This window comes from Larimichthys crocea, unplaced genomic scaffold (genome assembly GCF_000972845.2).
Source record: "Larimichthys crocea isolate SSNF unplaced genomic scaffold, L_crocea_2.0 scaffold19206, whole genome shotgun sequence".
Classification (NCBI taxonomy): Eukaryota; Metazoa; Chordata; class Actinopteri; family Sciaenidae; genus Larimichthys; species Larimichthys crocea.
The window spans coordinates 1-24,292 of record NW_020852603.1 but is presented as its reverse complement, the minus strand read 5'-3'; the positions used below and the strand labels follow the sequence as shown (position 1 = coordinate 24,292).

Here is a 24,292-nt window from a genome sequence, read left to right as displayed (position 1 = left end):
TGGTATAAGATGCTCTGACCCAAAACAGCTATACGACTAATTTTAACATACATGTGAAAATAGGACACATAATGACCACATCCACTTCTTACCTCTTGAGCCTCTTCTTCTGTCTAAGCTGCGCTTTGACGTGCTTTCTTACGTCGGTTCACAGGTTCCTCTCTGGAAAAACCTTCATTAGGAAACAAAGTAAGTACGTGGCGTGACTCGCCATCTATTACAGTTCTGACTGTATGATGTCCAGAAAATACTGTGTCTAGATGAGGATGTTAGCATTAATACAAAAAAGGGTAAACTGTTTATTATGATCTAAGAACCAGTCAGAAGCATGCCATACTGCTGGAGGCAGTGGATGATCTTCATATTCAGGATGGACACCTCCGGCTTTCTTCCATTATTTCAAGATTGGTCTGCATGATGGCCAACCAAGGCGAATTGAATCAAATATTTAAATATGTGTGAATGAACTTATAAACGGTGACAGTCAACATTGCCCTTATAATAAGTAATATGTTACCATTGGGCCTGATTGAGATTTGGTCAAGGACCTTTTCCCCTGAATCGGCCAGTCTTGCCCTTGTTCACCGGCCATTCATACCTTACTAATCTTTGCCAACTGCAAGTTCCTTCACGGGAGCGGTCGACTTCCTGTGTACCCTGATGTCGTTTCCAGCACAGTATGCCAAAAGACTTCTTGTTTCAGTGTCATTTAGATTTAGTACTCTTGGACAGAGTGGTACTTGGTTCTTAGTTTTGTGATGACCGAGCTTCAGGTTTTTTGGCCCCCACAGTTTTGCCACACTCACGGTTGCCGTCAGACCCCCTACGGCCTTGTTTCCAAAGCCCTGCTCTCGGCAAAAAGTAGATGTTTTCACCTACTCACATGAGCTTTCTCTCTTCCACAAAGTAGCTCAGAGATTGAACCATTGCTGAGTAAAGGATGATAGGCACCTCCGCCATGCTTCCCTCGACTTTACACACGTTCAAAAATGCTGGCAGGCCTTTTCTCCAATGCTGTAGCGCTTCACCAATGCTTCAATTAAATGGGGAGTTGTCCCTGGTGATAAATGCTTTAAACCGCCTCTTAGAGACCTCGCCTTCTCTCCTTCGTTGAAAAGGAATTATTCTGTGCCCAATTATTCCTTTGGCAGACTGCTCCATTCCTGAGTTTTTCTCATCGACAAACTGCCTGTAATATTCTTTCTGCTTGTCAGGTCATGTTTACATGTGCATTTTTTTCACATCCTCTGCCTAACGGAATGAGCTTCGGTTTGTCCCTTCTTTCTCCTCAGTGTACGGTATGCAGCAGAAAGAGATATCTCATTCCGGTAAGAGAGTACATGCGTCTAAACTCTTGGACACCTGCCTTCTTTCATTATTCTGGGATGAAAGAGCTTCGCCTCCATGATGTCTGCAACTCTTCTGGATGCTTTGCCCTAGCTTTGTGGCTAGGTGGGTTCTCAAAACTTGTCCTTTTTCATCCACAAGCCCTTACTTTCTTTGGGACAAGCACGAATCCACAGGTGAAAGTGTTGTGTATTGATATACTCCTCCACCTTTCAGAGGGTCACGTCCTTTCCTAGGATCAAGCGTCTCCCAGACCTCGCATAATTTGCCGAACATTGTCCTGTGAGAGGCAGTCACCGTTGCCGGTTTACATTTTCTCTCCAACCTCTCATTATATCTGGTCTTCTTTTACTGTATCTTGAAAATTTCATCATGGAGTCTGCCATTCACGAGGGCCCATACCTTCATGTTTCACATCTTTGGGTACAGGGTTGACGCAGAAGCACAGAGTGTCTTATTCTTGTTTTACCCAGTAGTGTCGGCGAACACTTTGAGCAAGTGAGCACCGTTTTCGTGCCTCCCCACAGGGACTTTCGCTTGAAGTACCCAAAGGCATGCAAAGCAGTGCTTGGTTTGATAGTCTTTGGAACTGCTCTTGTCATCACTTTGTTTACAAGGTACCTCAGCGTCCCTTCTCCATTGTCAGCGCCTCAATGGTTGTGTGCCCGATTTTCTTGCTGCGAAGCGATCCAGCTGATTTCTCCTTTCCCCCTTTTTTTTCCCTCCCTTCCTCTCCCTTTTCCCTCGTGGAGTTCTTGCAAGAGCCAACTGCACTCGCCCTTCCCTTTATCCCCGTGTTACCGTTCGCGTGGCGTGCAATTTTTTTAATTGCGGTTCCTACAGTAAAGGACAGAAGTTTCGCTTCTGGTGGTATTCTTGGGACCCAGTTAATTTGGAACACCAGCTATAACCAGAGACTCACTCTTCTCAATGAGGACCGAGTCAGCTGATTTTTCAATTTGTGTAAGTCTTTCTAATTTTTTTTCTCTTGATTGATGCAGCTGTCAGCTTCTACTCGGGAACTTGTGCTGTCTTATACTCTTTTTGTAATCTTGATTACCTGATTCCTCTTCTCACTGAAATGTCACTTTGTTGTATCGTTTTTGTTTTCAGTCTTGGTTCCATCTGTTCCTCTAATCTGGAAATGCACAATGGCTTCTTACCCGCTTCTTTTTCGATTTTAACGTGGCTGGTCTTTGGCTTCGGACCATTTTGTTAGGAGTATTCAATTCTGAACTGGGCCTCTGATGTTGCTGGGGAACATATCTCCTCTTTCACTTGATGGCCGTTAGTGGAAAGTGAAACCAATCTTCGTGGTACTCAAGCATTTCTTTGGTCAGCTACAATAGAACAGAGACATTTAATTTATGTTAGAATCAAAAGTGAGCAACGTCATAATGCAATTATATGCTCAAGAAATGTACATAACCGATGAATCTGTTTAGCTGAATTATTCAGGGCTTATGTAAATAACCTTTGACGCCAATAGACCCAACAATAACAGTACAACACCGTGAGCTTTTACTTTACAAATACGCTGTCTGTTCTTGTTAAGGGTGGAACCTCAATGTCATCTTCTATCTGCAAAAATTGTAAAGGGAAATTTGTAAAATTTAAATAGAAGCATTTTGAAAATATCAAGGCAATTAAAGATTAATTACAGGTTTGTATTAATAATGTAAATTATGCGAAAACCTAAGGTCTGCAGGCTAACTTGTGGAACAATAGATAAACTTCATCAATTATATAGCTCTACAAGATCTGAGCCTCACTATGACAGCAACTGATGAAATGTCATATTTGCTGCCAAATCAAGTAGTTACAACTTATGCTTACAATCAGTATAATTGAATTTTTTATGCAAGTTAGTGACAGAAAGAGGCCAGGTGCCTTTTTTCGCTATGTAAGTATATTGGAGTCATGGAACCCTGAGCAGAAGGAAGTCACACTTCCACTGTTTTAGTTGGCTGTGGCTGCAGGTTAGTCCCTCTCTGTCCCTCTTCTTCATATTAAAAAGCTAAACAGACACTACCATATGTTTCTGAAAACATTTTCCGCAAGAACACAGGCTGCGTAACAAGACTTGGAGTCATGTTTGATTCAAATAAAACTACTTAATTGCAAGTTTGATCAGTATGGTTCAAATGTTATCTTTTTCCCCCCACAAACTTTTCCAACCAAAGTTTTAATGCATGCATATTTCCAGAGTCAAAGAAGTAGTCATGTTAAATAATCAAGCTCTCAATATTGATTAAATAAAAACGATTATGATTTGACTTAATTGAGCAGCCCTACCATGTCTTGGTGTCTTTAATAGTTTCTCACCTGTACATCGTAATACAGTTTCATATCATTTTTAATCACAAGCAGTGTCCATAATGGGTATAAAAACGCATGACATCATAACTGGTCAGAATTTTGCTGACAGGCTTACAAATTCCTCTTTTCAGCTCAGACTCCTGCAGTGACTTTCAAAGAGGTCACTGAAACTGAAGACATAACATGTATATGTATGTATATGAATATCCCTGTCGTTCATGGGTTTTGTTGGTTCACTCTCAAGTTAACATTATAAAAAGGGGTCCATCCAACTAACCGCTTTGTCAGGCTATGGTGGAAAAAAAAAAGGTTCTCTCTCTTCTCATCGGTTTATGTTTTGCGTGCGCCTTTCATAGGCCTCTCCACACAACATTTGTGATGTGTTTGAGTTTCTGAAGGCGACTTAAGTAACAAACCTGCAAAACACAGAAAACTAAGTTTTACAATGTTCATCACTGTTAAGCCATTGTTTTTGGGACGTTTATGCTTTCTCAGATAGGACCATATTTTCATTTCCACTATCGATTTTACGAACCCAACGAAGATAACATATCTACCTCTGTCGTCTGTTAAACGTGGAAGGCCATCCGTCCAAATCAGCAATTCAACCTAAATTACAGGACGAAGAAAGGAAAAATGTTTTATGTTCCACGATGAGCGAATCAACACCTGTAGTTACACAGAAATCAACATATAAAACATGACTTGTATTTTCATGTAACCATAAAATTATTCATACTTGACAGAACTAAAACTAAACACTGTGCTGCCAGTGACAGCAGTGTGACCACTGAACCTGATGTTGAACAGGACAAGATGTATGGATCTGCACTGATAATTACATAGAGCCTTTATCTGCTGATGTGAGGCTGTGCAGACATCATCGTGTATCCCTAAATAAATCTGAGGTTTTATGAAATATGCATTTTCACTAAAGGCAGCAGATATAAATATATTTAATTTCTCTAAAGTTACAATCTTTAGCTTTAAGAATTATTGTTCAGTCACTACCACAAAACTGCGATAAATATAAACTTTATAATGAGAACTCATTACGTCTCTCATCTCACCTGTGCAGTCAGTAAGAGGACACCTGAGCTTTTCCTCTGTAAACACCGTGACCACCTTCCGTCAGACTTCAACAGATCACAGACTTGCATTCAGCTGCAGTCTCCAATTTTGGCAGTTTATGGATGAATTAACATTTGACCTGACTCTAAAACATCACTCAATGTTGATATTTGGTGTGTGAATGACTCATAAATGCATCAAACATACAAACATCAGAGGGTCTACCACTGTCCTCTGTCCTCACACCCTTAGGCCCTCTGTCCTCACGCCCTCTGTCCTCACGCCCTCTGTCCTCACGCCCTCTGTTCTCACGCCCTCTGTCCTCACACCCTTACGCCCTCTGTCCTCACGCCCTCTGTCCTCACGCCCTCTGTCCTCACGCCCTCTGTTCTCACGCCCTCTGTCCTCACACCCTTACGCCCTCTGTCCTCACACCCTCTGTCCTCACACCCTTAGGCCCTCTGTCCTCACGCCCTCTGTCCTCACGCCCTCTGTCCTCACACCCTCTGTCCTCACACCCTTACGCCCTCTGTCCTCACACCCTCTGTCCTTACGCCCTCTGTCCTCACACCCTTACGCCCTCTGTCCTCACACCCTCTGTCCTTACGCCCTCTGTCCTCACACCCTCTGTCCTCACACCCTCTGTCCTCACACCCTTACGCCCTCTGTCCTTACGCCCTCTGTCCTCACACCCTCTGTTCTCACACCCTTACGCCTCTCTGTCCTCACACCCTCTGTCCTCACACCCTCTGTCCTCACACCCTTACGCCCTCTGTCCTCACACCCTCTGTCCTCACACCCTTACGCCCTGTGTCCTCACACCCTCTGTCCTCACACCCTCTGTCCTTACGCCCTCTGTCCTCACACCCTCTGTCCTCACACCCTCTGTCCTCACACCCTCTGTCCTTACGCCCTCTGTCCTCACACCCTCTGTCCTCACACCCTCTGTCCTCACACCCTCTGTCCTTACGCCCTCTGTCCTCACACCCTCTGTCCTTACGCCCTCTGTCCTCACACCCTTACGCCCTGTGTCCTCACACCCTCTGTCCTCACACCCTCTGTCCTTACGCCCTCTGTCCTCACACCCTCTGTCCTCACACCCTCTGTTCGAATGAGGAAAAATTTGCCTAAAACTATTCATGTGGCAGTGACACAGTATATTACGTTGACCCCTCCCCCCCCCCCTCCTCCCCCCCCCCCCCCCCCAACACACGGGGAAGCTCATTGTTCATGAAAAACGGAGGATGAAGTCATCATCATCATCATCATCTGTCCTCCTCACTCCACATGCATCCTATTTTACTACGACAGAAACAAGCTGCTTCATCATAAAGTGTTTTAACAACAGAAAAACTCAGTGTGCACAGACTTTAGTTTTAGTTTTAATTTTAATTTCTATCAGAAGTTTCTCTGTCTCTGTTCACAGGCCGCTAATTGGCCGTAGCTGTCAGCTAACGTCACATTAGCCATTAGCTGCCCAGGTGGTGAAGTTTGAGCACACTGACGCAGGTAGCTGTTTTTACGTTGCGTTAACGTGTGGAACAAATGCAAATGTAAAACGAACAGCGCACTTATTTTACAGAGAGCAACAATAACTCAAAACTTACCTTATGCATTCGAGTCCCGCCGTAGTCCGTGTTATATGTGGCTCGCATGGTCTGAGGAGTCCCGAAGGCTCACGTGCGGAGACGGAAAAGGAGCGCTGGATTTACGACACAGCGGCACAACCTGCTTAACGACGCACCCTGCGTAACGACGCACATAGTAATGAAGAGCACAAAAGACACACTGACGGTTCGCCTCCGGGGGGGAGGGGAGACAGTTTTTTTTTTTTTTTTTAGATAGTTTTTATTAGGACCGTGGTGTGTTACAGCCCACAGTCTGTGGATACATGATCAGACAGAGGGGTCTAATGTTTTTAGATAGTTCTTATTAGGACCGTGGTGTGTTACAGCCTACAGTCTGTGGATACATGATCAGACAGAGGGGTCTTATGTTTTTAGATAGTTCTTATTAGGACCGTGGTGTGTTACAGCCTACAGTCTGTGGATACATGATCAGACAGAGGGGTCTAATGTTTTTAGATAGTTCTTATTAGGACCGCGGTGTGTTACAGCCTACAGTCTGTGGATACATGATCAGACAGAGGGGTCTAATGTTTTTAGATAGTTCTTATTAGGACCGTGGTGTGTTACAGCCCACAGTCTGTGGATACATGATCAGACAGAGGGGTCTAATGTTTTTAGATAGTTCTTATTAGGACCGTGGTGTGTTACAGCCTACAGGCTGTGGATACATGATCAGACAGAGGGGTCTTATGAAGACCACAGTTGCATTGTTGTGGGTGATAGAAACAGTAGAGACATTCAACATTATATGCCATACATTCCAACACGCTGCATTCCCATACACACACAACTATTAACGTAGGCTACAGTAAAGCATTACTGCTCTGCATAATAGAAAGAAGGGGACGTGTGACGGCCTTTACTAAACATTCTCCTTTTCTCTACCTCCATAGCATTAAGCATCTCCAGGCATCAGTTGGTTGGCTGACACCTAAACTGCCAGCGGTGGCAGGTATAAATAGGGTGGCAACATTTTAGATCTTTCTCTTCTTGTGTTCTGGGCAGCCAGGAGTTCTGCTACATGGTAAATTTAATTTGTTCTTGGGGTTTGATTATTTAGTTATGTAGTGGTCAAAAGTCGGTATAATCAACGCTCCGTTGGGGTGTCAATAAAATACCGTCCTTTTATTGGTTATCCGAAACGAATATAATAAAATCGTCTCTCTTCCAAATCTTAAACAGAAATACTCGCTTTGCATTATTTTAGGCCTGGGGGATCTATCTGGCGTCTGCTCCCTAAATCAGCAAACCTCGCTCTTCTGCCTCTTTCTCTTTTGATTACAAAAGCTTCAGTAAGCCAGTTCTTCTTTTTAGCATTGACCAGTAAGGCAGTTTTAGACCACCACCTGTTAGTTAGGGTTAGGTTAGGTATGATTTCCATCTCGTCTAAGTCTATGTCCCTCCATAAGGTTGCGGCATCCAAAAAGAAACATTGCATAAGAACTCAATGACTTCCCGTGTCTGACTTGATCTGTGGCCACTTTAATGCCTTATTCTGTATGCACTGGCGATCTGTAGTTCATCCCCATAGTGTTTATGAAGAAGACGCTTCGCTTTATAGTAGCCTTTGCTGGGTGGCATGTGAGCACAGCTGCGGACTAACTCTGGGTTCACCGGCTGTAAACTGTTCCAAAAAATACAATCTGTCTTGATCATATTATCTGTTTTTTTGTTCTATGAGATGCTCAATGCTCTACTGACGATTTGTACCTGCAGTGCATCACCTCTGAGACAGGAATATCCTTCACTGGTAGCTGAGATTGCTTTTGTTGTTTTAACTAGCAGTTTCAGTAATCACCATTCTGATTTTGCATGACTTTTATTATGTCCTCACCTCTGTTGGTTGGTGCGTTATAGCTCAAATCCTGTGGAGCCACATTGTGCAGCGTTTGTGGTGGTGCATAAAAGTTCATGCTGCCTGGTTGGAGAGGAAAGCTGGTTCTTTCTTGCTTCACGTTCCCACCTTGAAGCTTTTGTGCTAGTCTGTGGCTACTCAAACCATCCTCTGAGTTCTTCTACTCCTTTAAGGCACCTTCTGTACGTCTTTCAGCTAATGCAAGTCTCTAGCTCAAGTTTCTCTCTTGCACACTTAAGTCTGTCATTTCAAGCTCAAGCTGCTGCCTTTTCTTGTGAGCCACCACGTTCAAGCAGGGCTGCATGTTCAGCTTCTTGTTTAATGCGTGTTGATGAGACTCATGTTGTGACTGACGTGCAACTAACCTGAGATCCACCTGTGCGGGGTACCCTGCATCATTGACATCAATCTGAGAAACACTGTCACTTGGTTTAACAGTATCTTGGGTGTCAACATCCTCATACTTCTCCTTTTGCAGTATACATTCTTGTATATCTGCAATCCATTTTTTTGTTTCTTTCATAAATCTTGTGATGGATGTCATTTGGGTTCAAACCATATTTCCTGGTCATATATTTTTTCATCTTCAGCCAAAGGATTTGCAACTTCATCGTTGAGGCGACTAAACTCCTGTAGGTTAAGTGCAAAATCATTTTCTATCACTTCTATCACTTTGTAGTTTGGCTCACTCCTCATTGTCTCCACCTCCCTTATTTTACTCGTCAGAGCTCCTAAGTTGTGTCTCCTCAGTACTATGTGACTTTGTAATGTCTCCTGTAGTGCTTTCTTTGTCAGCTTGTGTGACCTTCCCTGTTCCACTGCATCCTCGAGATATCTTGGCTCCTTTTCATTAGCCATCTTATACTGCAGAGTTAAGGCTCAAGTAGTATGCAAAAGTTTGAAAGTACTTTGCTTCAAAGTCACTTTTCTTCATAAAAACAAGTGCAATACAACTTCTCCAAATTATGCCAAACTCCACGTTTTTTGTAGTTTAGACATTTTAGGTCATTTAGACGATGGTGTCTGTGACAGTTATATGTTAAAAATGTCAGTAAGAACATTAAAAAGCTGACTGGCACAAGTTTGTGTAGAGTAGTGTTCAGGTGTCAAGTATTGATTCTTTGGTTGATTTGAACAGCATTGATAGTCTTGTTTAAACACAGTCACCATTGTTGTGTTCTTGCCTTTCCCCTCTGTTCTGATGTGCAGCTTGGTGCTTCACAACAGTACCAATAGCATTGGTTCTGCCGTGGTGAAATGCACTTAGACACACTAAATTTCATTTGAAAAATATAAGCATAGTTTGTTTTGCAAAATAGCTGGCTAGTATAAGCTCATGTTAAGCTCAAGCCATCCCTCAAACCACTTGTTTAGCCTTCTGCTAGCTAGTCGTGACTTGTGATAGACTTGTGGAGTCGAGGCAGAGAGGACACAGTAAGTGAACCCGGAGTGTTGGGGATTCCTTTTAGTCTTTAGTCTTGCACACATACATTATGTTAGGCATGAAAATTTAAAACAATTCCTAAGATTAACATAGAATTAAGATTTTAATGCCATCAAGTGCATTTTGGATGAATAGAACCAACATTCATGCAAACAAAAATCCAGAATAAAGGAATAAGAAAATAAGCCTAACTATATACATAAATAAATAAAAATAATAAATACCGGTTCCTGCTAACAGGTTCTAAGCGCTGTGGCATTGGGTAGCAAATTCCTTTAAGCAAACAGGTTCACAATAACCAAAAAATCTAAAGGTTTTAAAATCACTTAAACCTATGTCATCAAACAAAGTAGACATCATTTAAACCTCTCCTGGTGTATTAAGTCCTTTAACTGACAAAGGGAGCCAGTGAAAATGTAAAACTGTTAATATTACTGGGAACATGAGTACAGAGCTACACTCTTTGCCTGAAATTTAATCATGTATCAAAAATCATAAAATATGTAAAAATCAAAATACATGATAAAATATAAATTAAATATGTACATTATTTTACAAAAATATAAAATTGTAATCATAATTTATTTATTTTTTGTGGTCCTAAATTTTGTTTTTATTAACTATATAAATAATGTATACATAATACACAAATAGTGTTTTGTTTTTTTTCAGATGTAAAGCCATTTACAAAACTTGTTATTACATATGTTGGCCAAGGGGGAGCACCTCTTAAAACCGATACACAACACTTACCACATTTCCCTAAAATCCCCCCATCTTGGGTCCTACTGTTTTTTTTTAGATTTCACCACTAGGTGTACTAAAAAGTCATTTTCTATCCAATGCAATGGTTTTCCCTTATCAGGTCCAGGTTTTTGGTCCTAACTTGTACATCGGTCCTAATATGGAAGGTACTTTTACCGGTTGATGTCCCAAGAAGGGTAGAAATACAAGCACACCACACCACACCACCACACACCCACACACCTGAAAGTACAACCCACCAAAAACCATTGTAAGATCCCGTTGGCCGACTGCAGCCTGCTCCTAATTCAGCACTGCTTCATTCCTCCTCTCCTTCCTCTCCTCTTTCTCCTCTCCTCTCCTCTCCTCTCTCTTTTCTCCCTCTCCTCTCCTTCCTCTCCTCTTCCTCCCCCCTTACTCTCCTTCTCTCCTCAGTTATCTCATGACACTTTTCCCTATAGAGAGGTATAGACTACTCTTTCATATTATTACAGAGATGTGTTTTAGTAGAGGAAAAATGCAACTTCATTGATCCTCCTATGAGTGCTTAAGATGAACAAACCCAACAAGAGTACCCAGCCGCGTTTCTTAAAACAATTTGTCAACCTCGAATACCTCGAAGATTTCTTCCTTTTTTCTAAAAGAGAGAGAGAGTGAGAGAGAAGAGAGATGACCTGCAGCAAAGGACCCCAGTCTGGATTCAAACCATGAGGGCTATGTGCTTGCGTATTACACTAGGCCACCAAGAGACAAGTATTTCTTTTCCTGGACGGAATATTGGTTTGAAAGTTTTGGAGGACACCTTTGGGAGACCCACTGAAGAGACGATCCTATGTTGGACAGGGATCCAATTTGGTCCAAAGTGCGGTTTCCTCACCGCTAAGACATTTCTGGCAATACTCGCTTCTACTTTGTACTTGATCTGGCTCGTGGTGTTGAGGGGATTGATTCCGGTTGGTCTCCCCTCTTTTGGATGGTCGGGGCCGTTGTACTTGCTGGCGGGGGCCTGTCTGCCTCACAGCTGTTTCGTACATCGTTTGTTACACAAGCCGTGTCCCCGTTACCTCCGCACTGTCCCTTGCTACTGCCAACTGAGCATTTCTGACAGCATTGTGTATGAATCAACTTGTGTGTGTGTGTGTGTGTGGGGTTCTTGTATGTGTGTGTGCACCAGCTGGGTCGCGTCCTTGCTGGATGTCCCGCTCCATGGCAAGCTGACGCCAAACAGACTCCGAAGATGTCCCACCAACCCCCCCCTCCACCCAGATGGACAGAACAGGTGGACACACACATACAAGAACCCACACCCACACACACCACTACACACAAGTTGATTCATACACAATGTGTCAGAAATGCTCATTTGGCCAGTAGCAGGGGGACAGTGCTGGGCTGTAACGGGACACGGCTTGTGTCCACACTATGTACGAGGCCAGCTGTGAGCAGACAGGCCCCCGCCAGCAAAGTCCACCCGTCTACCATCCACAAAGTGAGGACACCGGAATCACTCCCTCCAACACCACGGAGCCAGATTCATACCAAAGTAGGACGCAGCAGTATGTGCCAGAAATGGCTTAGCGGTGAGGAACAACAGCACCTTTGGACCAAATTGGATCCTGTCCAACACTCGGATTTTCTCTTCATGTGTCTCCCAAAGGTGTCTCCCAAAACTTTCAAACCATATATCTCCGTCCAGGAAAAGAAAAAATACTTTCTCTTGGGGCCTAGTGGTAAGCGCATAGCACATAGCCCTCTGGTTTGACTCCAGGATGGGATTCTTGCCTGCACAGGTCATCTCTTCTTCTTCTCACTTCTCTCTCTTTAGAAAAAAGTAAGAAAATCTTTCGAGTATCGAGGTGACAAATTGTTTTTCAGAACCGCGGCTGGGTACTTCTTGCGGGTTGTTCATCTTAAGCACTCATAGGAGTATCAAATGAAGTGATTTTTCCCTCTACTAAAACAATCTCTGTAAATAATATTTAAGCGTAGTCTAGACTGCTCTATAGGGAACGTGGTCCTGAGATAACTGAGGAGGAGAGGAGGGAGTGAGGATGAGGAGAGGAGGGAGAGGAGAGGAGAGTAGAAAAGCGGAGAGAGAGGAGAGGAGAGGAGGAAAAGAGGACCGGGGGGGGCCTCTCTTCTTTTTTTTTTGGGGGGGGGGGGGGGGGGGGGGGGGGGGGGGGGGGGTCTTTCTTCTTTTTCGGGGGGGGGGGGGGGGGGGGGGGGGGGGGGGGGGGGGGGGGGGGGGGGGGGGGGGGGGGGGGGGGGGGGGGGGGGAGGAGAGCCCCCGCCCCCCGACGCGAGGAATGGAAAGCCGTGCTGAATTAGGAGCAGCTGCAGTCTGCACTGGACTCTTTACAATGAGTTTGGTGGGGGTTGTACTTTCAGGTGTGTGTGTGTGTGTCTGTGTGTGTGTGTTTGTGCTTGTATTCTACCCTTCTTGGGGACATCAACCGTTAAAAGTACCTTTCCAAATTTAGACCGGAGACAAAGTTAGACAAAAACCTGGACCTTGATAAGGGAAAACCATTGCATTGGATAGAAAATGACTTTTTAGTACACCTAGTGGTGAAATCTAAAAAAAACAGTATGGACCCAAGATGGGGGGATTTTAGGGAAATGTAGGTAAGTGTGTGTGTATCGGTTTTAAGAGGTGCTCCCCCTCTGGCCAACATATGTAATAACAAGTTTTGTAAATGGCTTACATCTGAAAAAAAACAAAACACATATTTGTGTATTATGTATACATTATTTATATAGTTAATAAAAACAAATTTAGGACCACAAAAATAAATAAATTATGATTACATATTTTATATTTTTGTAAAAATAATGTACATATTTAATTTATATTTTATCATGTATTTTTTGATTATTTACATATTTATGATTTTTGATACATGATTAAATTTCAGGCAAAGAGTAGCTCTGTACTCATGTTCCCAGTAATATTAACAGTTTACATTTTTCACTGGCTCCCTTTGTCAAGTTAAAGGACTTAATACACCAGGAGATGATGTTAAATGATGTCTACTTTGTTTGATGACATAGGTTTAAGTGATTTTAAAACCTTTAGATTTTTGGTTATTGTGAACCTGTTTGCTTAAAGGTAATTATGCTACCCAATGCCACAGCGCTTAGAACCTGTTAGCCTACTGGAAGTATTTATTATTTTTTATTTATTTATGTATATAGTTAGGCTTATTTTATTCTCATTTATTCTAGAATTTTTGTTTGCATGAATGTTTTATTCTCATTTATTCTAGAATTTTTGTTTGCATGAATGTTGGTTCTATTCAATCCAAAATGCACTTGATGGCATTAAAATCTTAATTCTATGTTAATCTTAGGAATTGTTTTAAATTTTCATGCCTAACATAATGTATGTGTGCAAGACTAAAGACTAAAAGGAATCCCCAACACTCCGGGTTCACTTACTTGTGTCCTCTCTGCCCTCGACTCCACAGTCTATCACAAGTCACGACTACTAGCAGAAGGCTAAACAAGTGGTTTGAGGGATGGCTTGAGCTTAACATGAGCTTATACTAGCCAGCTATTTTGCAAACACAACATGCTTATTATTTTTCAATGAAATTTAGTGTGTCTAAGTGCACATTTTCCACCACGGCCGGCCAATGCTATTGTACTGTTGTGAGCACCAAGTGCCACATCAGACAGGGGGGGAAAGGCAAGAACACAAACAATGGTGAATGTTTTTTAAAACAAGACTATCAATGCTGTTCTAAATCAACCAAAAGACATCAATTACTTTGACCACTGAAACACACTCTACACACAAACTTGTGCCAGTCGCTTTTATGTTCTACTGACATTTTTAAACAATAAACTGTCACAGACCCATCTGTCTAAATGACCTAATGTCTAACTACAAAAAACGTGGGAGTTTGGCAATGAATTTGGAGAAGTTGTATTGCACTTGTTTTTATGAAGACGAAAAGTGACTTTTGAAGCAAAGTCATTTCAAACTTTGCCTTTACACTTGAGGCCTTACTCTGCGTATAAGATGGCTAATGAAAAGGGCCAAGATTCTCGAGGATGCAGTGGAACAGGGAAGGTCACCACAGCTGAAAAGAAAGCACTACAGGAGACATTACAACGTCACATATACCTGAGGAGCACACACTTAGGAGCTCTGACGAGTAAAATAAGGGAGGTGGAAGACAATGGGAGTGATGCTCACAAACTTACAAAGAGTGATAGAAGTGATAGAAAATGATTTTGCACTTAAACTACAGAGTTTAGTCTCGCTCAAACGATGGAGTTGGCAAATCTTTTGGCTGAAGATGAAAAAATATATGACCAGGAAATATGGTTTGAACCCAAAATGACATCCATCACAAGATTTATGAAAGAAACAAAAACATGGATTGCAGATATACAAGAATGTATACTGCAAAAGGAGAAGTATGAGGATGGAACCCAAGATACTGTTCAAACCAAGTACAGTGTTCTGCAGATGTGTCCATGTGCAGGTACCCCGCCCAGGTGGATCTCAGGTTAGTTGCACGTCAGTCACAACATGAGTCTCATCAACACGCATTAAACAAGAAGCTGAACATGCAGCCCTGCTTGAACGTGTGGCTGCACAGAAGAAAAGGCAGCAGCTTGAGCTTGAAATGACCAGACTTAAAGTTGCAAGAGAGAAACTTGAGCTAGAGACTGCATTAGCTGAAAGCAGTACAGAAGGTGCTTAAAGAGTATGAGAACTCAGAGGATGGTTTGAGTAGCCACAGACTAGCACAAAAGCTTCAAGGTGGGAACGTGAAGCAAGAAAGAACCAGCCCTCCACAGCGCAGTGTATTTGATGCACAACCACAAACCGCTGCACACAATGTGGCTCCACAGGATTTGAGCTATAACGCACCAACCAACAGAGGTGAGGACATAATAAAAGTCATGCAAAATCAGAATGTGATTACTGAACTGCTAGTTAAACAACAAAAGCAATCTCAGCTACCAGTGAAGGATATTCCTGTCTTCAGAGGTGATGCACTGCAGTACAAATCGTTCAGTAGAGCCTTGAGCATTTCAATAGAACAAAAGACAGATAATGATCAAGACAGATTGTATTTTTTGGAACAGTTTACAGCCGGTGGACCCCAAGAGTTAGTCCGCAGCTGTGCTCACATGCCACCCAGCAAAGGCTACTATGAAGCGAAGCGTCTTCTTCATAAACACTATGGGGATGAACTACAGATCGCCAGTGCATACATCGATAAGGCATTAAAGTCTGGCCACAGAATCAAGTCAGGTACAACTGGGGGACAGTCCATTGAGTGCTTATGCAATGTTTCTTGTTGGATGTCGCAACTCTATGGAGGACATTAGACGTTGAGACTGAGATGGACAATCCTAACCAAACCCGACAGGGTGGTGTCTAAACTGCCTTACAAAATGAAAGAACGCTGGCGTACTGAAGCTTTTGTATCAAATGAGGAAGAGGCAAAGAAGAGAGCGAGTTTGCTGATTTAGTGAGCTACATAGATCGCCAGGCTAAAATAATGCAAAGCGAGTATTTCTGTTTAAGACGAGTTTAATTTATATTGCCGTTACTGATAACCAATAAAAGGAACGTATTTTGTGACACTACGAAAGCGTTGATTTACTGCCACTACATAACTAATAATCACCCCACCACGAACAATTAATTTACCATGTAGCAGAACTCCTGGCTGCCCAGAACAAAAGAGAGAAAGATCATAAAATGGCCACCCTATTTATACCTGCCAGCCCTGGCCGTTTAAGGTGCAGCCAACCAACTGATGGCCTGGAGGATGCTTAAATGCTATGGAGGTAGAGAAAGGAGAATGTTAGTAAGGCCGTCACACAGTCCTTCTTTCTATTATGCAGAGCATTAATGCTTACTGTAGCCTACTTTAATATTTGTGTGTGTATGGGAATGCAGCGTGTTGGATGTATGCATATATGTTAATGTCTCTACTGTTTCTATCACCCACAACAATGCAACTGTGGTCTTCATAAGACCCCTCTGTCTGATCATGTATCCACAGCCTGTAGGCTGTAACACACCACGGTCCTAATAAGAACTATCTAACCCCCAAATTCATCCCCCCCCTTCTACGCCCCCTCTGTCGGATCATTGTATCCATCCGACTGTGGGCCCTCGTCGTAAACCACCACCTCTCCCGCGCCCTCCCGACTGATTGGTTAACCATATGGCTTATCCCACTCACAACGTCCCTTTTAGCTTTCCCCTTGCGCCCTTCCGCTTTCCTGCTGTTGCTCCCTTCTCTTTTGCTCGCCCCGCTGTCCCTTCCGTCGCGTGCGAGCTGCCTCATGGGTCAAACATATGCCGTGGTATCGGCGAGAGGAGCCGAGAGTCCACCACGCTCTGGTAGCGATCCACAGACGTAGCCGAATCCGCTGCACTGCACTGTAAGCTGACCCACCCCGGTCCCTCACCCTCCCATTTACGTACCATCATCTCTTTTACGCTTTCATCCCTACCTTCCGACGCCCCCCCTCTCTGTCCTGCGCGCCGCACTCCTGCCACAGACCTTGTAGGCGCGTTTCTCAAACTGGTTACACCACCCATGCCCGCCCCGCGGTGTTGCCGTGCCTTCTAGACAGGAACTATCACTGTCTAAAAACATAAGACACACCTTCTGCGTCCTGTTCTTGGCTGATCTATGTATCCATCAGGGACTGTAGGCTGTAACAACACCTAGTGTTGTATCGGTCTCTTTCCCACTGTCCTGAAGACATAGTCGAATTAATGCTGTACCTTCGAATGTCTCTCCCCCTTCTGTTCCTAATCATGTCTAGTCCACACAGACCTGTGGTCGCTCTGTAACATACTGGCTCAACCGCCTGCTAACTTGGGTCGCTTAATTAATAAACTAATTAAGACACCCCTATCCTAATGACAAAAAAAAATTAAAACATTAGAACAGACTTTGGTTATGTACGACGCTCTATGCTCCCCCCACGAAGGCGAACCCTGTTCAGTGTGTCTTTTGTGCTCTTCATTACTATGTGCGTCGTTACTCAGGTGTGCGTCGTTACTCAGGTGTGCGCTGTGTCGTAAATCCAGCGCTCCTTTTCCGTCTCCGCACGTGAGCCTTCGGGACTCCTCAGACCATGCGAGCCACATATACACGGACTACTGCGGGACTTCTAATGAATAAGGTAAGTTTTGAGTTATTGTTGCTCTCTGTAAAATAAGTGCGCTGTTCGTTTTACATTAGCATTTGTTTCCACACGTTAACGCAACGTAAAAACAGCTCACCTGCGTCATGTGCTCAAAACTCACCACCTGGGCACAATGGCTAATTGACTTTCAGTGACCAGCTACGGCCAATTAGCGGCCTGATCTGTGAAACAAGACAAGAGAAAACTTCTGATAGAAATTAAAATTAAAACTAAAACTAAAGTCTGTGCACACTGAGTTTTTCTGTTGTTAAAACACTTTATGATGAAGCAGCTTGTTTCTGTCGTAGTAAAATAGGATGCATGTTGAGTGAGGAGGACAGATGATGATGATGATGATGACTTCATCCTCCGTTTTTCATGAACAATGAGCTTCCGTTGTTTTATCAAAGTAATATACTGTGTCACTGCCACAGAAAGTTTTAGAACAACTTTTTTCATTACAGAGGGGGGGCAGGTTAGAAGGCACTGTGAGACAGACACAGGTTGAGGACCATGGGCTAGGTTTAGAAGGGCCAAGGTTTGGGAAGGTTGGTGTGAGGACGAGCAGGGCCAGTGTAGACGAGGTTGAACGAGGGCTAGGTGTGAGGAAGCGGCCCAGGTGGGCAGGGCTAGGGTGTGAGGACAGAGGGGGAGGACAGAGGGACCTAAGGGTGTGAGGCCAATAGGTTGGAGGATAGAGGGCGTAAGGACAGAGGGCGTAAGGGTGTGAGGACAGAGGACAGTGGTAGACCCTCTGATGTTTGTATGTTTGATGCATTTATGAGTCATTCACACACCAAATATCAACATTGAGATGATGTTTAGATTCATGTCACGATGTTAATTACATCCATAAACTGCCAAATTGTGAGACTGCAGCTTGAAATGCAGAGTGCTGTGATCTGTTGAAGTCTGACTGATGTGTCACTGTGTTTACAGGAGGAAAGCTCAGGTTCCTCTTCTGACTGCACAGGTGAGATGAGGAGACGTAATGAGGTCTCATTATAAAGTTTATATTACGCAGTTTGTGGTAGTGACTGAACAATAATTCTTAAAGCTAAAGATTGTAACTTTAGAGAAATTAAATATATTTATATCTGCTGCCTTTAGTGAAAATGCATATTTCATAAAACCTCAGATTTATTTAGGGATACACGATGATGTCTGCACAGCCTCACATCAGCAGATAAAGGCTCTATATAATTATCAGTGCAGATCCATACATCTTGTCCTGTTCAACATCAGGTTCAGTGGTCACACTGCTGTCACTGGCAGCACAGTGTTTAGTTTTAGTTCTGTCAAGTATGAATAATTTTATGGTTACATGAAAATACAAGTCATGTTATGTTGATTTCTGTGTAACTACAGGTGTTGTTCGGGCTCATTCTCCTGAACCTAAAACATTTTTCTTTCTTCTTCGTAATTAGTTGAAGTTGCTGATTTGACGGATGGCTCCACGTAAACAGACGACAGAGGTAAGATATGTTATCTTCGTTGGGTTCTTAAAATCGATAGTGGAAATGAAAATATGGTCCTATCTGAGAAAGCATAAACGTCCCAAAAACAATGGCTTAACAGTGATGAACATTGTAAAACTTAGTTTTCTGTGTTTTGCAGGTTTGTTACTTAAGTCGCCTTCAGAAACTCAAAGCACATCACAATGTGTGTGAGAGGCGCTATGAGAAGGCGCACACAAAAACAATAAACGATGAGAGAGAGAGAACCTTGTTTTTCCACCATAGCCTGAACAAAGCGGTTAGTTGGATGACCCCTTTTTATAATGTACTTTAGAGTGACCAACAAAAACACATGACGACAGGGATATTCATATACATACATATACATTTATGTCTTCAGTTTCAGTGACCTCTTTGAAAGTCACTGCAGTAGTCTGAGCTGAAAGAGGAATTTGTAATGCCTGTCATCAAAATGCTGACCAGTTATGATGGTACATGCGTTTATACCCATTATGGACACTGCTGTGATTAAAAATGAATATTAAACTGTATTACGATGTACAGTGAGAAACTATTAAAGACATCAAGACATGTAGGGCTGCTCAATTAAGGCAAAATCATAATCAGTTATTTTAATCAATATTGAGATCTTGATTATTTAACATGACTACTCTTTGACTCTGGAAATACTGCATTCATTAAACTTTGTTGGAAAAGTTGTGGGGGGAAAAGATAACATTTGAACACATACTGATCAAACTTGCAAATTAAGTAGTTTTGATCAAACATGACTCAAGATCTTGTTACTGCAGCCTGTTTCTTGCTGAAAATGTTTTCAGAAACATATTGTAGTGTACTGTTTAGCTTTTAATATGAGAAGAGGGACAGAGAGGGACTAACCTGCATCCACAGCCAGACTAAAACAGTGGAAGTGTGACTTCTCTCTGCTCAGGGTTCCATGACTCCACTATACTTACATAGCAAAAAGCCACCTGGCCTTCTTGTCATAACGGTGCATAAAAAATTCAATTATACTGATTGTAAGCATAAGTTGTAACTACTTGATTTGGCAGCAAATATAACATTTCATCAGTTGCTGTCATGAGTGAAAAGGCTGCAATCTTGTAGAGCTATCTATTGAAAATTGGAAGTTATATCTATATGTCACACAGTAGCCTGCGACGCTTGGTTTTTCGATAATTTACATTATTAATACAACCGTATTAATTCTTTAATTGGCCTTGATATTTTCAAAAAAAATGCGTCTATTGTAAATGGTTACAAATTCCCTTTACAATTTTTGCAGATAAGATGACATGAGCGTTCCCCTTAACAAGAAAGACAAGCGGTATTGTTAAGTAAGCCACGTGTTTTGTAACATGGTTTATTGTTGGGTCTATGGTGGAGTCCAAATGTTTTTACATAAGCCTGAATAATGAAACAGCTAAATCAGATTCATCGTTATGTAACATTTCTTGAGCATATAATTGCATTATGACGTTGCTCACTTTTGATTCTAACATAAATTAAATGTCTCTGTTCTATTGTAGCTGACCAAAGAAATGCTTGAGTACCACGAAGATTGTTCACTTTCCACTAACGGCATCAGTGAAGAGGAGTATGTCCCAGCATCATCAGAGGCCAGTTCAGATGAATACTCTGAACAAAATAGTCCGAAGCAAAGACCAAGCACTTTAAAATCGAAAAAGAAGCGAGGTAAGAAAGCCAGTGTGCATTTCAGATTAGAGGAATCAGATGAACCAAGACTGAAAACAAAGAAACGATACAACAGAAGTGACAGTTCTAGTGAAGAAGAGGAATCAGGTGAATCAAGATACAAAAAGAGTATTAAGACAAGCACAAGTTCTCGAGTAGAAGCTGACTCTGCATCAATCAGAAGAAAAAAAATTAGAAAGACTTACACAAAATTGAAAAAATCAGCTGACTCTGTCTCAGTTGAGAAGAGTGAGTCTCTGGTTATAGCTTGTGTTCCAAAATTAACTGGGTCCAAGAAATACCACCAGAAGAGAAACTTCTGTCTTTACTGTAGGGAACCGCAATTAAAAATTGCACGCCACCTCGAACGTAAACACGGGGATAAAAGGGAAGTTGCTAGTGCAGTGGCTCTTGCAAAGAACTCCAAAGAAAGGAGAAATCAGCTGGATCTCCTTCGCACAGGGAAATCGGGCACACAACATTGATGCGCTGACAAAGGGAGAAGGGACGCTGGTACCTTGTAAACAAAGTGATGACAAGAGCAGTCCAAAAGACTATCAGCACTGCTTTGCATGCTTTGGGTACTTCAAGCGCAAGTCCCTGTGGAGGCACGCAAAACGGTGCTCACTTGCTCAAAGTGTTCGCCGAACACTACCTGGTAAAACAAGAATACAGACACTCTGTGCTTCTGCTCAACCTGTACCCAAAGATGTGAACATGAAGGTATGGGCCCTCGTGAATGGCATGACTCATGATGAAATTTCAGATACAGTAAAAGAAGACCAATATATAATGAAGGTTGGAGAGAAAATGTACAACCGGCAACGTGAAACTGCCTCTCAACATGACAATGTTCGGCAAATTATGCGAGGTCTGGGGAGACTCGTGATCCTAGGAAGGACGGTGACCCCTCTGAAAAGGATGGAGGATTATATCAATCCACAACACTTTCACCATGTGATTCGTGCTGTCAAAGAAGTAGCTGGCTTTGATGAAAAGAGGAACAAGTTTGAGAAACCCACCCTAGCCACAAAGCTAGGGCAAAGCATCCAGAGAGTTGCAGACATCATGGAGGCTGAAGCTCTTTCATCCCAGAATAATGAAAAGAAGCAGGTTGTCCAAGAGTTTAGACGCATGTACTCTCTTACCTGGAATGAGATGATCTCTTCTGCTGCATACCGTACACTTGAGGAGAAGAAATGGAACAAACCGAAGCTCATTCCGTTAGCAGAGGATGTGAAAAAAATGCACATGTACATGACTGACAAGCAGAAAGAATATTACAGGCAGTTGTCGGATGAGAAAAACTCAAGGAATTGGAGCAGTCTTGCCAAAGTAATATTGGCACAGATAATCCTTTTCAACCGAAGGAGAGAAGGCGAGGTCTCTAAGATGCGTTTAGAAGCATTTATCACCAGGGACAACTCCCCATTTAATGAAGACATTGGTGAAGCGCTGACAGCATTGGAGAAAAGGCTCTGCCAGCATTTTGAACGTGTGGAAATTCGAGGGAAGCATGGCAGGAAGGTGCCTATCATCCTTACTCCAGCAATGGTGCAATCTCTGGAGCTACTTGTGGAAGAGAGAAGCTCATGTGGAGTAGGTGAAAACATCTACTTATTTGCCAGAGCAGGCTTTGAAACAAGGCTTAGGGGGTCTGACTGCATCCGTGAGTTGGCTAAAAACTGTGGGGCCAAAAAACCTGAAGCTCTGTCATCAACAAAACTAAGAAAACAAGTAGCCACTCTGTCAAGAGTACTAAATCTAAATGACACTGAACAAGATCTTTTGGCAGACTTTCTGGGACACGACATCAGGGTACACAGGAAGTTCTACCGCCTCCCTGAAGGAACTTTGCAGTTGGCAAAGATTAGTAAGGTACTGATGGCCTGTGAACAGGGCAGACTGGCAGAGTTCAAGGGGAAAGGTCTTGACCAAATCTCAATCAGCCCCAATGGTAACATATTACTTATTATAAGGGCAATGTTGACTGTGCACCTGTATAATTTCAATTCACACATATTTAATTTGATTCAATTCGCCTTTGTTTGCCATCATGCAGACCAATCTGAAATAATGGAAGAAAGCTCGGAGGTGTCATCTGAATATGAAGATCATCCAGCTGCTCCAGCAGGTATGTCTATGCTTCTGACTGGTGTGCTAGATCCTTCCCCCCCCCTGTCGAGTTTGTCATTTTATTAGCACCCCCCCTTCTTTCCGAGAATCATTAGCTTTATGGCGTAAGTCTCATTGTTTACCCTTTTTTTTTTTGTTTGTGATTAAATGCTTTTCCGTGGTGGTAACCCATCTCTTCATCATCAATCCCCTTATGACACAGTTTTCCCTCACCCCCCATGCCCTTTTTTTGCCTGTGTGGTGCCCTTTCCGGACATTCTATCTACAGCCTCTGTCACCCCAGAATCAGAACCGACCCTTGTTATAGTCATTAGTATGGTCTCTAGTCAGACACCCCGTTACTTCTTTTTACCTTATTGTTTCCTCTGAATGTTTTCCAGGAGGGGAGCGTCACTTTTTTTGGTAACACACCGTGTACTCGTTTCTCGACTGTTAGAAAAGCGACTCCCGCCCTTGATAGTTGCCTGACACGGAGCAAAACACTCACAGGGCCGAACTTGACGACCAGCCTAAGTTTATGAACGCAAGCACTTCGTAAAAAGAACACTTATGGGGGATACACTCGTTAACAAACATGTCCGCGACCACTTCCCGCTCGAGACCGGCCCGTCATCTTTACACTCTCCACTCCTCGTCCACAGGAGCTTCAGGCCCGCTTGCCGTCTTCCCCGTCAGCGCCCAGCTGCGTTTTGTAGACAGGACCGTATCTTCTTGCACCACAGTAGGACCCCCCCCCTGTTTGAGCTGTTCCCCGCTTACGACCGTGCACCTCTTCGTGTCTCGCACCGCCCCGTGCCACTGCGCCCCCCCCGGGCGGTTGCTTTCGTCCTGCCTGTTTCGCCGCCGCGGCCTTTCTCAGGGCTCCCGGCGACCCCCTGTCGCTTCCCCCCTCCGCGTGCATGTGCCTTCTCCGGACGTCCCTCCCATTTTCGCGCACTACCTCAGTTTCCCCATGTGTCTGCCTCACGCCCTCCCGACGGCGTTACCCGGAAGCGAGAGCCTCCCGTATTACATGAGCTGCCGTCCGCCGTCTTGTCGTTCCGTCCACTCTTCCAATGCTCTGTGTACTTCATACATACGTTTGGTTTCGCCGGAACGTCGTTTTGCCTTGTCATTCGTGTGGCCCTTGTGCTAGCGATTTCTCCGTTTTGCCCTGTTTCTCCCGGTTGTTCCGTGGAACAGCCTCCGTGCGTTTCCCTTGTCGTTGCTGTTCTTGGTTGATTTTTTCTCCTATCTGTTCATTCACCTCCAGTTTCTCTCGTGCGTGTGTTATTCCCGGTTGCGTTTAATATTATTTGGTTTTTTGGTGGTTCCAGTTTGGCCCTTGTTCTCGCCGAACGCTCTTTGGCGGTGATTGCTCCGCTGTCGCGGTTGTTGGCGGTATTCCTCTTTCCTTGGTTTC

General features: G+C 43.3%; 1 protein-coding gene and 2 long non-coding RNA genes across 3 annotated transcripts; 2 read left to right on the top strand and 1 right to left on the bottom strand.

The window, feature by feature from the left end:
* Nucleotides 1–2,631: 2,631 nt before the first annotated feature.
* On the bottom strand, nt 2,632–4,269 carry LOC113744787 (uncharacterized). The gene is made up of 3 exons (XR_003461816.1): nt 4,224–4,269; nt 2,878–2,928; nt 2,632–2,687 (listed from the first exon to the last, which is right to left on the bottom strand). It is a non-coding gene; the product is annotated as an uncharacterized LOC113744787 (long non-coding RNA).
* A 13,118-nt stretch (nt 4,270–17,387) lies between these two features.
* LOC113744788 (uncharacterized) lies at nt 17,388–19,988 on the top strand. Its single transcript, XR_003461817.1, has 3 exons — nt 17,388–17,578; nt 18,521–18,554; nt 19,009–19,988. It is a non-coding gene; the product is annotated as an uncharacterized LOC113744788 (long non-coding RNA).
* A 551-nt stretch (nt 19,989–20,539) lies between these two features.
* Nucleotides 20,540–23,895, top strand: LOC113744028 (uncharacterized; the record flags this gene model as incomplete). The annotated part of the gene is made up of 3 exons (XM_027275726.1): nt 20,540–22,711; nt 22,817–22,888; nt 23,532–23,895. Coding segments are annotated over exons 1-3 (1,676 nt in total), but the record flags the coding sequence as incomplete, so codon positions are not given.
* Nucleotides 23,896–24,292: the final 397 nt, after the last annotated feature.